At 42.4% G+C, this 20846-nt stretch overlaps 1 protein-coding gene across 3 annotated transcripts in view; it reads right to left on the bottom strand.

The window, feature by feature from the left end:
- The window catches only part of EPAS1 (endothelial PAS domain protein 1), a 132172-nt gene that overhangs the window by 100749 nt on the left and 10577 nt on the right, over positions 1 to 20846 (bottom strand). For 2 of the 3 annotated variants that reach the window (XR_014154537.1, XM_081854619.1), the window contains exon 2: positions 13556 to 13612. The exons of the other annotated variant lie outside the window; for it this stretch is intronic. Coding sequence is in view for 1 of the 2 variants with exons in the window: in XM_081854619.1 (XP_081710745.1) it covers positions 13556 to 13612 (57 nt within the window). In the remaining variant the exon portion in view is untranslated. The remainder of the gene's footprint in view (positions 1 to 13555; positions 13613 to 20846) is intronic. 3 annotated transcript variants of the gene reach the window in all.

Genomic DNA, 20846 nt, shown 5'->3' with positions numbered 1-20846 from the left:
GAAATCAGATTAAACTCAGGTCTCCCTCCCTCTCTTTGCCAACAGCTCTCCTTTTTTTTTTGCGTGGGTGGGTGGGAGGGACAGGAGAGAGGGTGGGTGCTCATTCAGTATTTGTTAGAAATGACAACAACAACCGCTCCAGCAACCGCTTTGCTAATTGTTTCTTCTCCAGCCCTTAGCTATCATAAGTGCCAGAGCAAAAACATTCTTCCTTCCTTTCTTTTCTTTTTTTGCAGTGAATTCCCACTTTCCCTGTGACTTTGCCTTCCGCTGTCCCAAAACTTCACCCAAAGTGAACCCAGCTAGTGTATTAGCTTCCTCGACACCACCTTGCAATAATAACACCATTTGGGACAGTGTTGAAGACGTGTCCACTTGCGCAAATATATAATCTTTCAGAGGTTTACCGGTCAGCAACAAGCTTTTCTGGGATGACCGCATCCAGAAGGGAGGAAGGGGGGAGGTGGTATCCCACTTCCCAAGTTGGAACGCTTCCGCACACCATTTTCACGGAGACAGTATAATCACACCACTTCTTTTTATTCATTCAGGTCAGTGGTTTGGGGTCCAAAAGGTATTGCTCCTGGGCTAGACTTGGCTCTGTTGATCCACACAGGATATTAGTAATGGCAGTGGTTGTAACCTTATTAGTTACCTAAATGGTCTCCAAGCAACTTCCATTTAAAAACATACACCTAAATACATTATACCACGGGTGCCCAAACTTTTTCCAAAGAGGGCCAGATTTGATGGAGTAAACATGTTTGAGGGCCAACCAAAGTTTTTTAGGATTAAAGTTGTTGAGCTTCCCCCCCCAATTTTACCCCAATGTTGTTGAGCTTTTTAAAAAGATTTTACCCCAGGACATATACTGCCACAGTATACCATTGCAGAGGGTGGGGAGGGGAATAGTGACTGGTAGATTTTGTGTTTTTTTTAAGTCCCATTTCCAAATACCTCAAAATATTTACAGGTGATTGACTAGATACGCCTTGGTCTTACACAGAAGTGCTTTTCTTATACAGTGGTACCTCAGGTTAAGTACTTAATTCATTCCAGAGGTCCGTTCTTAACCTGAAACTGTTCTTAACCTGAAGCACCACTTTAGCTAATGGAGCCTCCTGCTGCTGCCACGCTGCCAGAGCACAATTTCTGTTCTCATCCTGAAGCAAAGTTCTCAACCCGAGGTACTATTTCTGGGTTAGCGGAGTCTGTAACCTGAAGCGTATGTAACCTGAAGCGTCTGTAACCCGAGGTACCACTGTATTCTTAATTCCATTTAAGGTATGACTGTACTTTTAAAAAAAGAACAACAGAGACTTCGGGCTAGAGCTGAGACACAAGAAAGAGAGCGTTTTCCTCTGAGGCAAACTTCTAGTACCAACATTTTAACTCTGCATGTGTGGATATAGCATGATCAGTCTGCCTTGAGGTTCTTGCAAATGGTAGTTAGATTTTGTTGGCTGTTGTAAATCTCCCTCTTCTCCCACTTAATATGAACCACTGCTTAATATGTGTACAGTGTTGGTGTCAACTGTAGTGACATTATTAATTGGTCTACTTTATGCTTTTTGTGTTTTATGCTTATTTAAATTTTTGATGTGCTTTAAAATTAAATGTTAAGGGATAGTTCAACAATGCTATGAAGTATTGCAATACGTTGTCATTGCTATGCTTTATGGCTCTTTTTTATTATTAGCATATGTTGTTACAGTACTTTATTTTCTGCGAGCCACTCTGAGAACAATGTATTTATGGAAAATGTGGTGACAACGATTATAATTGGGCAATCAGTTCATGGATGAACTGAGAATTAAACATGCTTCTCTCCAGTGACCATGCTGACTCCCATTTCTTAAGAAAGAGACAATTACTGGTGTGGTGTTTACAATTATAATCTTCCACACACTCACAGTGCACTTCCAATTACTTTCCAAACAATTTTTAAAAATCCAGTATGTGATGCAATGGGAGATGAGTTTGTCCATAGCATGCTGTTGTCATAGTAGTACTGGACTCACCAAATCTGCATTGAGCAGATTTAAAATACTAAGGTATTTAAAATACTAATGTTTAAAATACTAATGTTGGGCCATGAAAGCATATTCTGACATGCTACTTTCTCCATGGAATGCATGTTTACAACCATTTTTTTTTTGGGGGGGGGGGCGGATTAAGCTAACAATGTAGACACAAAGAAAAGCAAAGGTGCAACAGATAAGACTCCTGTTAATGCTGATCTAAGGATAATCAGCACTGCAGTCAACGTATCAAGAAAACCTCAAACATCTCCAAATTCAAAATGCCGTATCTAAAAACTCTGCTGCCATAATTTTACTCTGAAACATCCAGTAATTTCCTTGTTATTGACAACTTGGTAAAAGATGCTGTAGGAAACCATCTTAGAATGGCCAGTAGCATTATAAATCAGTTACTGACAGTAAATTAGTATTTCCATCAATAAAAGGTTATTATCACAAGCAATATGGAGGGTCACTTGAAAGGCTGGTATATAGTAGAGAGTTTTTTTGTTATTAGAACAAGATGTTTCAATTCCTCTTAAAATATATTTTATGGCATGGTAATAAAAAGGGAGGTGTGTGTTATTAGACAAGAAGTATTATTATTATTCAAGAATCTTCTATTCTATTCTATTTGAATTAAGTTTAGGAGTCAATGACCTACTTTGGGGCATATGAACACATAATGTTTAAAGTCTAAAGGCACATGAGGTGTCAACCTTCCTGAACTTCTGGGTTTGGTCAGTGCTGAGGTCAGAAACATTCTGAAAAACCCACATACCCATGGAAATCAGTTGGGATATATAACTCTTCACTACCACCCTAAAGGGACGCGGGTGGCACTGTAGGTTAAACCACAGAGCCTAGGACTTGCTGATCAGAAGGTCGGCGGTTTGAAATCCCTGCGATGGGGTGAGCTCCCGTTGCTCGGTCCCTGCTCCTGCCAACCTAGCAGTTCGAAAGGACGTCAAAGTGCAGGTAGATAAATAGGTACCACTCCGGCGGGAAGGTAAACGGCATTTCTGTGTGCTGCTCTGGTTGGCCAGAAGTGGCTTAGTCATGCTGGCCACATACTGTCTGCGGATAAACGCCAGCTCCCTCGGCCTATATAGCAAGATGAGCGCCGTAACTCCAGAGTCGGTCACGACTGGACCTAATGGTCAGGGGTCCCTTTACCTTTACCTCTACCACCCTAAATTATACTGCTGAATTAAGCATAGTTTGGGGTAACCAGAAATTGATTTTTGTGTGATCTCCACTCAGTTCTGCTACACAAAACAAATTCCTGGGCTCAGAATCCTTTAAATCTAAGTTTATGCCTTCTGTATGAGCATCCAGCTGGTGGATCTCAGAATTCTAGTAAAGAAAACTAAGATGGCTCTCTCAAGCCTAATGTCTGTCTGTTTCTCCAGTATAGAGCTAGGGTAGGTCAGAAAAGCTGGGGAGGGGGGTATGTCCATTGTCTGTGCCCAACTGCCTGAACATGTGTACATATGCTCATGCACAGACCTAGGTTTTAAAGAAGACTTTTCAAATGCCACGTAGATCTTCTCACTTTTCATTGTGCTTCCCAGTGGCATGCAACATGGACTTGGGTTATCAACAAGGAACTTAGAGCGTGGAATTCCATACATGGTATCCGATGAGCAGCAATTGTGTTTGCAAAAAATTCTAGTAAAGTCCTGCCTTGCAAACACAAGGTTTTGCAATGTGGGTCTAGCTCTGGTTTCAAATTCCTACTCAACCATGAAGTTCACTGAGCAACTTTTGGCCAGTAGCTCACTCTTTCTCTCTTCCCCCTCTAACCTAACTCGCAAGATTGCTTTAAGTATAAAAGTGGGGAGAGAAGTCATTCTAACTGCTCTGAGCTCCTTGGCAAAAAATATATTTTAAAATGCAGTAATTGATTTAAAACAAACAAACAAAATTCAAGATGAATATGCTTGCAGGGTGCTGCAAGCATAAAATTATAGCCTGCCTCCTAGGTGTTACTTAAAAAAAAAAAAAGTATCTTCATGAAATCCTTGTATAAATCTTAGGATTTTCTTTGATCTAAGCTGAAGCAAAGAAGAACAAAGACATTCCAACTTTGGTCTTAGTCCCGCAAGATAGCCCATCCTCCCACCCAAAAATCCCAGTAATTTGTATCAACATAAAGAACTTTGAAGAATACAAGGTAATACTGTATTGGCTCAAATATAAGCCACACTTTTTTCCCCAAATTCCGCCCATGCAGAATATAAATGTGGCTTATATTCGTGACCTTACACAGTGTGGCCCCTGCTGGCCACTCCCAAGCCTCCCCCAAGCCGGCAGGCAAAGCGGGGGGGAGGCCGCCAGCAAAGCGGTGTGGCTCCCCCCCCCCCCCCGAGAGCAGCCCAGAGCTCAGGGCAACTGGGCGCAGCCCGCCTGCTGCTCCCACCTCCCCTGAGCCACCTAAGGAAGGGGGAAGGCCACCAGCAAAGCAGCACAGCTCTCTCCCCCCAGGAAGTAGCCTGTTTTTCCCCCCCTTTTTTTCTTTCTCCCCCCACCCCTCCAATTTTAAAGGTGCGGCTTATTTGCAGTGCATCTTATATTCAAGCTCATATGGTACTTAAGGTATGCCTAAAAATCTGTTTGGTTATAATCACAACATCAGCTGTAAAATATCTACTGGGAAAAGTTTTCATGACTTTTCCACTATTCGTCTCTCTGTCATTGCTCTCCCTCCACCCAAATCTCTGGTTAAGTGAAAGTCAATCCAAGACGGAACCGCACATGTTAGAAGAGTCTTGTGGTTCCATTTAAAGCCAGATAACCAACTCATATTTATTTAATCCAATTTTATTAAGTCTTTAGAAGGTGTGTCAATCCACTCAGCAACCAATGCAACTATGTTGTAGCACTACGTAGGATTCCGCCCACAGATTTCTGCCTGACTTGCATACATTTCAATAGCAAAATTTGAATTTTTTAAATCACTAACCATTTAATTTTCTTTGCAGAATAGCCCTCCAGATATTGTTGGACCTGAGATCTCATAAACCCCACCAAGCATAGCCAAAGGTCAGGGATGATGGATGCTGTAATCCAAAAACATCTAGGAGGGTCACGGGTTCCCCATCCTTTATATAGATGGATAGGACACAAATATATTTCAGTGCACATGAGCAACGGGTGTTCTTGATTTTTGGACTGGTTGCTTGGGTAAGCCACCTTGGGGAAAATAATTGGATCAGTGCTTGTTTTGGAAACAATGCTATTCCACTCCCACTCCCCAATAAAAGGGCTGTTGAAACTCTCCTTAGTGCACAAGTGCCAAGATGCATTCAGAATGTCAATGTGATTAAATCAGCAAGAGTTGCCACTCACAGAAGCAACTTCTGCTGTTAAGTACAACTCTTATCAACTGAATCAAGATATCGTTTTACCTACATTGTCCGCCGCATTTGGCAGATCCAGCATGAAAACAAGAAACTATGTCCATTATCTACCACAACTATATATCTGTCAACCACAAGATGCATTAATTGCACATTAATCCCTCGAAGCTTACCTAGCCAATTGTTTCCAATGGTATTCAATCTCTATATAGATGCTATAGCATAAAGGTCACATTCAGATCTGACGTAAAACCCATTGAAAATTGCATGCTACTCAGTAGGTGCACCTTACCTATGGAGACACAATGGGGTGGGGTGGCAGGAAAAATTAACACAGAGGATTGCCAGATAATGTACGCCTCACACTTTTACCACACCTTCCCACTAATTATAAACCATTGCCATTACTAATAAATGGTAGTAATTGGCCCAAAACGGGGATTTGGGTTATATAACTTAATCCAGGACAAGAGAAGTCTATCCAAAGAAGGCCGTCAAATCTAAACCAAGGCAAAGTTGTAGGACTGGAAACTAAAACCCAATACAGTTTTCATTTCTCCTACATTAAAGAAGATGGAGGCTTTCAATAAAGATTCATCCATTTTAGAGGGACTATTTTATATCAAAGATGAAGCGATGGGTTTGCTATACCTCACAGAATGGCCTGATTTAGATGTAAGTGTTAAGTTGTGGGTAAACATATCAGACGACACAGCGATTCTTCAACAGCTCTTGTTTATTCAGAGGCCAGAACAGAACTGAACTGAAGGGCTCAGTCAGCCTGCTTATATAGAGCTCCAGTACAACGTTACTGTACCAACTTTCTAAAACTATCCAATCACTGAACGTCACTTTCGATCCTTCATTTGCATAACGATCTACAGTATCCCCCTGCTGGCCCAGGGTGAGAACTTCAGTACATAACAGTAAGTATCATAGTTTTATATTGTGGTTTGTTGGGGGCCTGTAAACCACAGCTTCCCAGTATTAATGTCATGGGAAACAAGTATTTAAGAAACCCAAATTACCTTCACCAAAACGATGCATGTGAGGGAAAGAGAGACAGAGAAGGGCGAGAAAGGAGCATGTGGGGGCACGGGGCTCATTTTCAGCCTAAAACTGGTTTAAAAAATGGATGGCCTGAACCAGGCAATGTAGCATTGAGTTTTTACAAGTACAAGGAATGAGAGGGTGAAGAGTCACTTGACGAGTCAAAGCTTTTCTTGATCTCCCAGAGAAAATGGCTGGCGCAGAGTCATCTCTCACAAAAGTGACAACCAGAGCATTCACTGAAGGAGGATGTAGCCATGTGGGCTGAACACTACTCTTCTGTTACGTGAACGCATTACTGTCAACAAATAAATAAATTTACACACACACATAGGAACAGCTTCGTCAGCGCAGCAGGATTTTGTGCTGCCATTTTGGTTATTTAGAGAAGGCTCTGAGAAGGGTCTCTTTGTGGTTAGCAACTGCATGGGAAACGAAAGTTTACAACGCACCAGTATTAAATTTCCACCTAGTCTTCTGCTTATTTCTCTCTCCCCCCCTTCAGGTTTGTACATGCCCACATAAAGAGGAAAGCTGCTGTTGTGCTTATTTCTAGCACACTTAATGCTTCCCATTATGCAACAGCTCAGGGCAACACTAAGGCACAATAGAAAGGATTATTTGAATTCAAACATCACTGTTTATTAGTGACAGCAAAAACACTCTTGCAAACACTTTAGATAGCTAATAATAACAAATGAAGATAAAAGCTCCTGTAGCATAACAATTAAAATGCTGAAATATGAACTGGAACCTATTAATACTGCCAAGCCAAGAAAGCCCATCCTAACATTCATTCTTTTTTTCTTTCTTTCTTTCTTTCTTTCTTTCTTTCTTTTACTAATTAAAACACACAAACTTGCATAAAGTATTTAGCGCTACATTTGTAAGCAGCCACTTGCTTTACTCACCCACGGTAGGTAAGAGTCACTTCCAATTTGCAAGGCAAGGCATGTTTTTTTGTCCCTAAATGCAGAGTTAGTTGGCTCACTTGTTTGTTAGTTTCTTTGAGGTATTTCCACGCCACCTTTTGCATACAAACACGTAAAGGGGTGTTACAGTTAAATAATTAATAAATTAAATGTGATAGGCATGTAGCAAAGCTCATTTTGGAAAATGCTTGTCCAAACAATATACCTTTTATTAGCATCAATGAACCTATGGATTCTCTTGTTTGTCTTCCCAATTTTATGCCAGATTCAGTACCTAGAAAGAAACATGCCCACCCCCTTGATTCCACTTTCAGGCATCAATGTTGACAAGTGACAAACAAGGTATGTATAGACATGCAAATTGGTTCCAGGAAGTGGCGCCATATTGCGTGGGGGGGGGGAGGCATAGATCTAAGAACTGTTGTAGAGGGACGCATGGATCTGAACTTCCAGTAACACTTTGTAACACTGTACTGAAGGGAAAACATTCTTGGGAATTCAGGACTCGGCATGAAAAAGTGAGAAGCCATGATGGCTTAACGGCTTTCCTGGCATTTTGGAGGCTGTTGGAGGGTGTGAGAATATAGGGAGTGCCTTGCTAGATGGAACCTGTAATGGAAGCAACCATATATTCTATCCCATGCTTTCATTTCCCCATTTCCCTTTTTGTGCTTTAGGCTCTAAACACTAGAGTAGGGACCTGTCATGTGTTCTTTGTAAAGCACCATGTACCTTGATAATGGGACGCGGGTGGCACTGTGGGTTAAACCACAGGGCCTAGGACTTGCCGATCAGAAGGTCGGCGGTTTGAATCCCCGTGATGGGGTGAGCTCCCATTCCTAGCAGTTCTAAAGCATGTCAAAGTGCAAGTAGATAAATAGGTACCGCTCCAGTGGGAAGGTAAACGGCATTTCCGTGTGCTGCTCTGGTTCGCCAGAAGCAGCTTACTCATGCTGGCCACATGACCCGGAAGCTGTACGTCAGCTCCCTCGGCCAATAAAGCGAGATGAGCGCCACAATCCCAGAGTTGGCCATGACTGGACCTAATGGTCAGGGGTCCCTTTACCTTACCTTGATAATGCTTTTATTTATATATATATATATATATATATATATATATATATATATGGGTGGGTGTGTAATATAATGGAGAAAGAGACATTGCACCATCTTTTGTAATTCATGAAAATCTTTAATAAAAATTATTTTTTAAAAAAAACCCAAATCTAATCCACCGCCATTTTGTTTCCACCAGCAGCCAGATATATATTTTTTTTAAAAAAAACCTACATCCCTTGCAATAAACGAAATGAATAGGTAGCATAGTTCCCATAAGCATATACTTGTTCACGCAACCAGCTTTGTCCAGAAGTATTTAAAACATATTGGCCCATGGGAGGGGACGACGATGGCTGCCAAGCAAATTTCCTGCACATGCCTGTGTCACCGGGTGGCTGGCATGGCTCAGAAATACAACCGAACTGAAGAGACAGAGACTATATGCGCACAAGTTGAGTGAGCAAGCCATTTAACCACAATGCTGAATGAAGGCATGTACTTACCTGGTACTTTCGCGCTCCCAGGCTCCGGCATACTGTGATCTATATTAAGCGCTAAGTGTGTTTCAAAACAGTGGAGGAGGTTGGAAGAGAAAATATTACAGGTCTTCCTAGTCTCCCAAGCTTACAAGTGCATTTAGAAGACAGTAAAATCTTAATTGCAGCGGTAGGAGATCATATAAGGTACGGGCAGTGGAAGGCACCCAAGTGTGCTCAAATGGCTTGTGTTAAAATACCGTGAACACCAGTGTTGTTAATTAATTGTTCTTCCAGCCCAACCTTCAGCAAATGGTCCCAGGGGAGTTACAAAAGAACCACAATTAAAGATCTTAAAATCACTTGGGAAGTTTACCTAAAAATGTCAGTAAGAACCTCAGGATAAATACATTCGGAACACACACTGATTAATGTGACAAACTCTGATCTAGAATCCCCAAAAAAGAAAAGTTTCATGAAGAATAAAAAGGGTTTTGTTCAATACCTAAAAGTGTAACAGAATAAGTGGCAGTAGAGATGTAAGAACACAACAATTTCCACTCTGCCCAGTATTTGTCTCAGTCAGTACTTTTCTGTTGCACTTTGGTTTCTGCCAAATACTACGTGATTTGACTTACTATCTGCTATTCAACATAAGTTACGTAAGTATTTGTGTACTATGTTCATTTTGGTGTAAAGGAAATGTAAAAACAATGCTACAAAGTCATTTATTATGAATTGTTTGCCGTTTTTAAACAACAACTACATGAATGAATACCAATTGTATTATCTTGGCTGATTACCATTTCTGACCACAGATGAACATGCAAACTTGCAACTACTTCCATTTCCTTTTCTGATTTCTTCAGAATTCTCTGACATCCCAAAGTGTCAGGCAGGCAACTCTGGGGGAAAAGCTCCACAAACTACGGCCAAAACCATCATCTCCCTGACCATAACCTGCCTCACCTCCAGTGGCAGAGGCACCTAAAGAGAATCAGGAGAGGACCTTCTGGGCAGACAGATATGGAGATGTTTGTTCTGTTAGGTGCCTGGACCCCAAGCTGTTTAGGGTCTTAAAGATCAGCATGTGGGAACTGGGCTTGCAAATGAACTGGTGGCTACACAAGTTCTCGTAATACTTAAAGGCAACCAGTGCAGCATACTACCCAAAATAAGGTTGCCAGACGTCCCCGTTTCCTGGGGACAGTCCCCGGATTTACAAATCAGTCCCCATACAAAATCCATTGAAGCTGAAAAGTGTCCCCGGATTCAAAAAAAAAAAAATCTGGTAACCTTAACCCAAAGCACAACAACGCACAACATTACACAATTTGAAAATCTCTCAATTAAAAATGCATGTGCTAAAACAACTTGAAACCACAATATAATTGTATCAGAAAATTGTACTCTAAAAGTTTTCTTTTTTTAAAAAAATCCCCACTGGAAAAATGAATCCATAATTGAAGATGAAAGACTTTCCAATACCGTCTCCTAAAAATTAGCATAGTTTCAGTATTGCTTCACATAGATAATATGTTGATGTGTTTTCATTTTCTACGGATCTCCCATGAGTAAGCAGTATCCAAAGCATGGACCAACCTACCATCTGGCAGGGCCAGCCCTATCATTAGGCAGAGTGAAGCAACCACCTCAGGTGACAGATTTTTTTTGGGGGGGGGTAGGGAAGCAGCCCTCCTGGCCATTTCCTGTGAGCCTCTTAGTCATTTCCCTCGGTTGGAGATCAGAGTTGCATATGCCACACAGACTGCACCCCCTAAACCACAGGGACTCCTCAGTTCCACTAAGGTGCATTGGAGGATGCTACCCATTGCCAGAGTTGAAGGAAGGCTGAGCGGCCAGTCCATTCGGCTCCTGCACATAGAACTGCGGCAGCACCATTTTGTCCTTTGCCCCAGGCATCAAAACAGCTTGGGCCTGCCATTGGCATTTTGAGAAGTAGGCATAAAGATATTATGCTCTCCCTGCAGACTCATAATACAGTGGTACCTCGGGTTACAGACACGTCAGGTTACAGACACTTCAGGTTAAAGACTCCGCTAACCCAGAAATAGTACCTCGGGTTAAGAACTTTGCTTCAGGATGAGAACAGAAATCGTGCTCTGGTGGCGCGGCAGCAGCGGGAGGCCCCATTAACTAAAGTGGTGCTTTAGGTTAAGAACAGTTTCAGGTTAAGAACAGACCTCTGGAACGAATTAAGTACGTAACCCGAGGTACCACTGTATGTGACTTCCCCCAAAGAATCCTGGGAGTTATAGTTTATCAAGCATGCTGGGAATTATAGCTCTGTTTTAACTATGTAGAGAGCCAGTGTGGTGTAGTGGTTAAGAGTCACGTAATCTGGGGAACCAGGTTCGCGTCTCCGCTCCTCCACATGCAGCTGCTGGGTGACCTTGGGCCAGTCACACTTCTCTGAAGTCTCTCAGCCCCACTCACCTCACAGAGTGTTTGTTGTGGGGGAGGAAGGGAAAGGAGAATGTTAGCCGCTTTGAGACTCCTTTGGGTAGTGATAAAGCAGGATATCAAATCCAAACTCTTCTTAAAGTGGTACCTCAGGTTAAGAACAGTTTCAGGTTAAGAATGGATCTCCAGAATGAATTAAATTCTTAACCTGAGGTACCACTGTACCTGGGCACTATGGGATCGTTGGACTTTGAATTTTTCAACCACGCTTTTAATTAATGTATGTTAAATGTGTTGGTAGACGTTTATATAGCCAAGCTGAGTTTTGTAATATTCCATAATGACAATGGTAAATCAGATTACATAGATAAATATAATGCATCATACACTGTTTATAGTATCAATTGACATATCTGTTATGCTCTCTTTAGTTTTTCGTTATCCCCTCCCTGCCCTGCCTTTTTGCTGCTGTTTGTCTACTGTTACGGTCACTATGTCCACCAAGTGTATTTTAGCATCTTCCATGCCACCAAAGTGAGAGAGAAAATTATAATGCTTTGCAAATCAAAGCATATTAATAATTAGCTGTGACATGGTAAACAGAAAGTACTTTATTCATATTTTCCAAAGTTAAAGAAAGCTATATTTTGAGTTTGTATTAAGGGCTTTGCATCTTTTTAAGCCAACATATACAAAACAAAATAGTATTTTCAGTGCACCTCTAGGATCTTAAAAATACTGTGAAAAAGAATGGGATTGATAGCATCAAGGTTTTTTTTTTTGCTTTTTTACATTGAGGGTAATCTAATTGTGAATACACATGGTTAGGAGATTTGTTGATAATGTTATCTGGAGGTAGGATAGTTCAAGGATCGGCCTGTGATTTTCCATACAAAACAAGAGTGAAAATAAACAGCATGTTATTTAAAATTAAAAGCCCAGTGAACATGTGCCACTTACTGCTACCATTATGTACGTCTAACCTAATCAGCAGCACAATCAAATTCAAGCCATCTTGCTTAACTGTGACAAAATTGCATTTACGGAAACTACTTCAGAACCTCTTAAAAATATGACCTTCAGACTTCCTTTTATCTCAGGCAACAAATGTTTGTCGAGACGCCAAGTGCACAAATTGTACATTCTAGAACACTTAAAAATGAAGTACTGTTGGGTCCTTCTGTGTGACAATCCTCATGTTCATTCGACTGGATGGCCTTTTGCTTTCGCAAAAACTGAACTGGCTGACTTGGCGCTTGCGTGTAGGTAAAGACTTTGTGCTCTTAATGAGAACAGGTGTAACGCTGGGCTGGATTAATCACGACGTTAGGTAAGCTCCTCCACAGCAAGGTTTCCGTTCCAAACTGGGGCTCTGGCTGCAGCACAAACAAGCGAGACTTTCCCAAGAGGTGCCCATACTTATCTTTACATGGGTCGCTTTTGAAAAACACTGCAGCTTCTCTCACCTCTCCAGAGGACCAGTGGGCTGGTTCCCTACACCATACATCTCCATCCTCTCTTCTTACAAACCTCAGCTGGAACCGCTCCAGATTCTGCTATACTAGAATTACTAGAAAACTGTGAGGTCACAGTCACACCATACATTTAAAGCACTCTTATACCACGCAGGTGGTGCTGTGGGTTAAACCACAGAGCCTAGGACTTGCCGATCAGAAGGTTGCGGTTCGAATCGCCACGACGGGGTGAGCTCCCGTTGCTCGATCCCTGCTCCTGCCAACCTAGCAGTTCAAAAGCACACCAGTGCAAATAGATAAATAGGTACCGCTCCGGCCGGAAGGTAAACGGCGTTTCTGTGCACTGCTCTGGTTCGCCAGAAGCAGCTTAGTCATGCTGGCCACATGACCCGGAAGCTGTACAACGGCTCCCTCGGCCAATAAAGTGAGATGAGCGCCACAACCCCAGAGTGGGCTACGACTGGACCTAATGGTCAGGGGTCCCTTTACCTTTATACCACTTACTGTTCAAAGAACCTGAAGAACTGTAGTTTGGTAAGAGCGATGACCTCACAGCATCACAGACCTACAGTTCCCAACACCCTTACCAAGCTACAGTTCCCAGGATTCTCCATGACAGTTAACAAGTGCGCAAGAGTACTTTAAATGTGTGGTGTGGCGGATGTGACCCAAGTTACAAGCTAACCGTTACAACACCTCTCAACGCTTGCCAGCCACCAGAGGAGTGGTGCCAGTCCTCCTACCCCTTCTCCTTACCTGTCGCTGCACTTCCCAAACTCCCCTGGGCTCGATTCCAGGAACCTGTTCTGCTCCCTGTAACATGCAAGGAGAAGCCCATTTAGTCCTGCCCTGTGCATCCCCTCTCCCCAATATCTCAAGTTGCTTAAGCACTCTTTCTATAAAGTACCAACGCCTTTACCAAAGGTGTCATGGGCTTTGAAGACACTTGAACTCAGGACGAAAGGGAGAAACGAGCTAAGAGGTAGGCATGTTTGGCAAACGCTCACCATGATCAACTCCCGCCCGGAAACCAATGTCCCCACTGTGGAAGGACGTGTGGATCCAGAATTGTCCTCCACAGTCACTTACGGACTCACTGTTAAAACTGTGTTTATGGAAGACAATCTTACTCAGCTACGAGTGATCGTCAAAGAAGAAGAAGAAGAAGATAACGTACCAATCTTTAAAGGCAGGGTGCATACCCTCCAACATTTTTCTGATGAAAATAGGGATGTCCCATTCCATAATGATAATTTTACTATTTATACCCCACACATCTTACTGGGTTGCCGCAGCCACTCTGGGCAGCTTCCAACATATATAAAAACATAATGAAACATTAAACATTAAAAAAAAAAAACAGGATTGCCTTCAGACGGCTCAGGTAACTCCATACCCTCCAACATTTCTTCAAGGAAAAGTGGGACATCCTAAGGAAAAGTGGGACATTCCAGGATCAAATCAGAAACCAGGATGACTTCTATAAATAAATAAATAAATAAATAAATAAATAAATAAATATTTATACCCCACCCATCTGGGCTTCCCCAGCCACTCTGGGCGGCTTCCAACAGAATATTAAAATACAATAGTCTATTAATCATTAAAAGCTTCCCTAAACAGGGCTGCCTTCAGATGTCTTCTAAAAGTCTGGTAGTTGTTTTTCTCTTTGACATCTGGTGGGAGGGCGTTCCACAGGGCGGGCGCCACTACCGAGAAGGTCCTCTGCCTGGTCCCCTTAACTTGGCTTCTCGCAGTGAGGGAACCGCCAGAAGGCCCTCAGCGCTGGACCTCAGTGTCCGGACAGAACAATGGGGGTGGAGACGCTCCTTCAGATAAATCAGGGACGTCCCTGGAAAATAGGGACACTTGGAGGGTGTGAGGGTGGCGGCTGTGGGGAAGAAGAGCATTCAAGCAACTGCCATCGCCCTGCACTGGTTCCATACTGGCAATATGTCTGTACGTTTTAAGCAATGGCTTCTTCCAATCTATTAGCAAGCACAAGCCATGCCCAGTACTGAAATCTGTCTCACCATATCGCCACATGGGTGGAACTTGGCAGAAAAAGTGGGTGGTATTAATACGGACACCGGGGTGGTGGAAATAAAGTAACACCCAGCTCCGTCAAAGTTACCAATTATACCCAACAAGTTTCTGGAGCAGACTTGGTGGAACGCTCTGTCACAAGAGACTAGGGCCCTGCGGGACTTGAAATCTTTCTGCAGGGCCTGCAAGACAGAGCTGTTCCACCTGCCCTTTGGTTTGGACTCAGTCTGACCCTTATGTTTCCCTCCCCTTATGGTTTTGATCTATGGGCTACTTTTAAAATGAGGCTACATTTTAAATTGCATTTTAACCTGTATTTTAAATTGGTCCCCCCCCCCCCCAATTATGTGTTTACTGTAACTTTACTGGTGTTAGCCGCCCTGAGCCCAGCTCTGGCCAGGGAGGGCGGGGTATAAATAAAAAATATATATATTATTATTATTAAGCCATGCTTCTTTTTCCTGCTCACAGGCAGTAGCAACAATAGATCATTTGCTCATGTGGGCTAGGTACAAGCAGCAGTAACAAAGAGATTTTCTGCTTACAAGTGACTACTTGCAAGAGATACTTTGCAGATAATAAGCCACCCGTGAACTCAGATCACGCACCCTGTTTGTGTCTGTGATGCAAGCAGCACATTTAAAGCACGTTGCTTTGAAATCTGCAAACCGGGTGCCAGGAACTGTAGCTCTGTGAGGGGTGACCTACAGCTCCCAGGGTTCTTTGGGGGAAAGATGTGACTGTTAAAGAGGTATAAATGTGGGGAGGAAGTATTTTTTTTTAATCAATGGTTTGCTCCAGCAGCTACAGTTAACATGAAAATTGAATGCAGGGATGTGGGATCTGTGCCAGCCCCCACATGCTGCTAAGCTACACCTCCCACCACTGGCTCTGCTGGCTGTGGGGGATGAAGGCTGGAATCCAACAACATCCAGAGGACCAGAGATTTCCCTCCCCAGTTTACTTGCTAGGAAGGAATTTCTAAGCGACTTTTACTAGTTGCATCGACAGGCGCATGAGCATGCCTGCTCTAGAATACCTTAAGCTACCTACACCCACATGATTCATTTGTCAGTTCGGTTACTCAATTTTGGGATGAAAAGATAACCTCCTGGAATCCAAGCCTCCCACTGAAACAATGCAAAACTCCCTGCCACATTCTGGATTAGCTGTAGTTTCCGAGTCACCGTCAAAGGTAGCCCCACGTAGAGCGCATTGCCGTCGTCCATGCAAGGCAGCCTCTATAGCCACATTCCCAGGTAGAAGCCACAGCTGTGCTGATCCATTATTGTACTGGCTGATCTCCTACTTACTGAGCCAGGTTCAAGGTATTGGTATTAATTTCCAAAGCCCTGGAGAATTTGGGTCCAGGGTACCTTAGGGAACCCAAAACCCTTATATCCCAGTTCCGTCACGGAGATCATCTGCTGGGATGTCACTGGTTGCCCCCTGAACTGCAAGTCCCACGATAACAACAAGAAATAGAGCTTTAGTGGTATCACTCCACCTTCTGTTTCGACTTTCAAATGCGGGTTGAAAACCTTTCTATGCCATCAGGCTTATGCCAGCAATTAAGAACACATCTTTCCATAATAGTTAGTTAGTTGATGGGCACTGAATTTAAATTTGCATGTGTTTTTATTACATATACAATGGTATCTCGGATTAAGAACTTAATTTGTTCTGGAGGTCTGTTCTTAACCTGAAACTGTTCTTAACCTGAAGCACCACTTTAGCTAATGGGGCCTCCCGCTGCCGCCACGCCACCACCGCACGATTTCTGTTCTCATCCTGAAGCAAAGTTCTTAACCCAAGGCACTATTTCTGGGTTAGCGGAGTCTGTAGCCTGAAGCATCTGTAACCTGAAGTGTCTGCAACCCGAGGTACCACTGTAGATATTATTGTAAACCTCTGTGATTTTTTTTTTTTAAGATTTAGAGGAACATAAATGTGTGTGTGTGTGTGTGTGTGTGTGTGTGTGTGTGTGTACTCAATTATGTGTGTATATATATATACTCAATTATATATACTCAATTATATATACTCAATTATTAGGGTCAATATGACCACAACGCTATGCATGGTTTCCAAGGAGCAAGCTCAAGCTCCGCTGAACACACTGCATAAATAAAATGTAAAACATATTGAGCTTTAAACAAAAGATCTCTTGGGGTGGGGGTGGGGGGATGATGGCTCTTTGTAATTGTGTCTATACATTGAAAATGCATAAAACGTCTTCTTAAAAAAGAAGAAAAAGATTGCCACACAGCGGAAATGCAACCTTTAGCTTTTAACAAGAAATGAAAACAATCTTGCAAAGAAGTGTTAGAATTTTAAATTGCTATCCTGAAGAAGGAACCCTATCAAAGAAAAGAAAGTACCTAGCCTCTGAATATTTCCCTCATTCTCTTTCCTCTATGCTACTATGTCACAGACAAATTTGAAAGCATGAGCTCTACTACTGAGCTACAGCCCTTCCTCAAATTATTGGCTCCTCTTGTCAAAATAAAGATACAGTGGTACCTCGCAAGACGAAATTAATTCGTTCTGCGAGTTTTTTCGTCTTGCGAGTTTTTTCGTCTTGTGAAGCACGGATTTTGGAAAAGCTTCAAAAATCACCAAAGTGTTCAAAAACCTCAAAAAAGGCTACCACACCGCATGCTATGAGTTGCTCCTCGAAGTCAAGTCGCAACTGCACCCCCTGAATGCATGGTTTCAAGAAAAAGGAAACAAACTTGCAAGACAAAGGAAACAAACTTGCAAGACGTTTTCGTCTTGCGAAGCAAGCCCATAGGGAAATCCGTCTTGCGAAGCAACTCAAAAAACGAAAAACTCTTTCGTCTTGCAAGTTTTTCGTCTTACGAGGCATTCGTCTTGCGAGGTACCACTGTATAAGAAATAGAGTGGAGGCATATGCTGCATATGCAAATGAACTCAATCCCAGAATAATCAGAACTTGGCGGGGGGGGGGGACACTGCATGGACCAGCCCCAAAAGACAGCCTACTGTTTCTAAAGGGGGGGAGGGAACTAGGAGGGACTGAAAGATGTCAAGTTGCATGTCCTATAAAGATGGAGGCAACTCTCTGAGCATTCTCCTCTTCCGTTTTATAGGCTGACCATGACGAGGACAGTTTGCCAAACGAGAGCGGCCACTGGCCTGATGCAGCAGCTCTAGTCTCATGTTCTTCTGATGAGGCTGGATTCTGTAGTGCTGATCTGTCCCTGCCCCAAGGAGTTTCACACACAAATGCTGGCAAAAAAAATATGGGAGAAAGATGGGGGCTGGGAGAGGGAGAACATGCATCAAACTGCATGTTCTTAGGCAGAAGTTCTGCTGGACTCCAGCTCCCACCAGCCCCAGCAGACATTGCCAATGCTCAGGGGTGATTTCCTTCTTATTTACAACAGTATTTCTGTACCATTATTTCACATCATACAAAACCAGGGCCATTTGCAATGCTGAAACACAAATCACCATTTCAATACAGTGGTACCTCGGGTTACAGACGCTTCAGGTTACATACGCTTCAGGTTACAGACTCTGCTAACCCAGAAATAGGGCTTCAGGTTAAGAACTTTGCTTCAGGATAAGAACAGAAATTGTGCTCCTGCGGTGTGGCGGCGGCAGGAGGCCCCATTAGCTAAAGTGGTGCTGTTAAGAACAGTTTCAGGTTAAGAACGGACCTCTGGAACAAATTAAGTACTTAACCCTAGGTACCACTGTAGTCAGTGCAAATAAAAATGCAGATATTTAGATTTGGACGGCTATGGCGTGTATGCTGCAGTCTTTAATTGTTCTTATTTTTTTCAATAATGAAACACAGAACAAAATGAACAGCAGAAGCCTGGTCGATCAATACAATTTGTCCACATAAAATAAAAGCATCACGGCCAGTCAGCACAATGCAAAATATCAAATGGTGAAATCAAATATCAAATGGGCCGTGGTTTTGATAGCATTCCCTTGCTCTTAAGGCATGAAAAGCTCCTCCCATTTTGAATGGCAGTCACGGGATGCTACTGTCTGGTATAAAAACAATAGTGTTTGCTTTAGAGGCACAGTTATAGCAGGAAACTCACTTAAAACAGAACCATGCTTAAACAGAAACATATCATATAAGCGCTCTCTCTCTCTCTCTCTCTCCAGCACCTATCAGGTGGGCGCAATTGCCATTATAAGAGAACAAGGGAAGAGTTCATTGTGAGTTCCGGCACCTCTTTTACTAGAAAAATAGCAGTGTTGTGTATGTGTGTGTGTGTTTTGCTGAAACTGCAGATACCAAATACACCTGTACAAAACTATACTTAGATTTGTAAATACAAATTTAGTTACCCATGTGTGGCAAGTTTTACAAGGAGGCAAGAAATATATAAAGGCAAATTCAAAAAAAGATATAAAGCCATGCATGCAAACAAACAAACATAGGTGGTGGTTTTGTTTAGTTTATAATTGGAAGAGGCTATTTCTACTTCCAGGTTATTGATGTGGCAAAAGTGCCTGACATTCTACATGCGAAGGAAGGAAGTGGGAAAACATGGCTTAGTGCCCTTTTTCGTATTTATTGGCTAGGCTGCTTGGCCTGGTTTTTTGTTTTAAACTGAATAACTGTATTTCTGTTCAGATTAAATATTATTCACTCACTATGAACTGAAAAAAGCACCCCCAAACTTTCTAACTTTCACAGAGGCCAATCAAAACTAGGGTGTGCAGAATCAGTCATGTTCTCCAAATAAAATAAAATAAAAACATGACAAATCCCACATTTTTGTGATCACAGGAAGAGTCCAAGCGCCTTTCCCAAAGATCAGGCCTAAAAAATTCAATAAAAGCAAACATTGTTACCATCGGCCTTTACAACGGAACACAATCGTCAATGTTTGTTGTGTCAAGTGAGGAAACACAGAGGAGGATAAAGGCTACTTTCATGCCATCCTAATTTCTACAAACTTAAAACAAACTAATCTCAGTGCTTTAAACCAATTTTATTGTATGCTTTTCAGGGCCCCTCCCTGCCAGGCCGAGTGGGGAAAACCCTGAAAGGCAGAGAGAGCAGGTCACCCAGGACTCAGAGCCAAGATGGTCGCTTTGTACAAATAAAAATGCAGATAATCTTTAAGGTTGCGTGGCTAATCAATACAGTGGTGCCTCGCAAGACGAAATTAATTCGTTCCGCGAGTTTTTTCGTCTTGCGATTTTTTCGTCTTGCGAAGCACGGACTTTGGAAAAGCTTCAAAAATCACCAAAGTCTTCAAAAACATCAAAAAAGGCTACCACACCGCGTGCTATGAGTTGCTCCTCGAAGTGAAGGCACGGTTTTAAGAAAAAGGAAACAAACTTGCAAGACAAAGGAAACAAACTTGCAAGACGTTTTCGTCTTGCGAAGCAAGCCCATAGGGAAATCCGTCTTGCGAAGCAACTCGAAAAACTCTTTCGTTTTGCGAGTTTTTCGTCTTACGAGGCATTCGTCTTGCGAGGTACCACTGTATAAAAATTAACCAGCTACAAAGCTGTTACTGCTGAATTAGATTGCTTTAGGGCAAATCATCCTGCTTCATTTCCAATCAATGCCTGGCCTGTATCTTCCTGCTGAAATTTGATAACTTTTCATACCACCAATGACCCAGAGGTGGGTGAGTGGGTGTAGTCCCACTTCTGCTGCATCATGTTCTTCTTGTTGTTTTATACACTGCTTCTGAGCCAAAATGACTTCTAAGTGGTTTACAACTATAAAATCAATATCTTATTAAAATACACAATAACAAGACCATTGGAGCATTGAAACATCCTTAATTAAAATATACCATTAAACACTTACAATGGTACCTTGGGTTAAGAACTTAATTCGTTCTGGAGGTCCGTTCTTAACCTGAAACTGTTCTTAACCTGAGGTACCACTTTAGCTAATGGGGTCTCCCGCTGCCGCCGCTGCCGCGCAATTTCTGTTCTCATCCTGAGGTAAAGTTCTTAACCCGAGGTACTATTTCTGGGTTAGCAGAGT

Source organism: Podarcis erhardii (assembly GCF_964252035.2).
Source record: "Podarcis erhardii genome assembly, chromosome: 3".
Taxonomy (NCBI): domain Eukaryota; kingdom Metazoa; phylum Chordata; class Lepidosauria; order Squamata; family Lacertidae; genus Podarcis; species Podarcis erhardii.
Note: the sequence above shows the minus strand (reverse complement) of the source record. Positions and strands in the feature narration are given on the sequence as shown.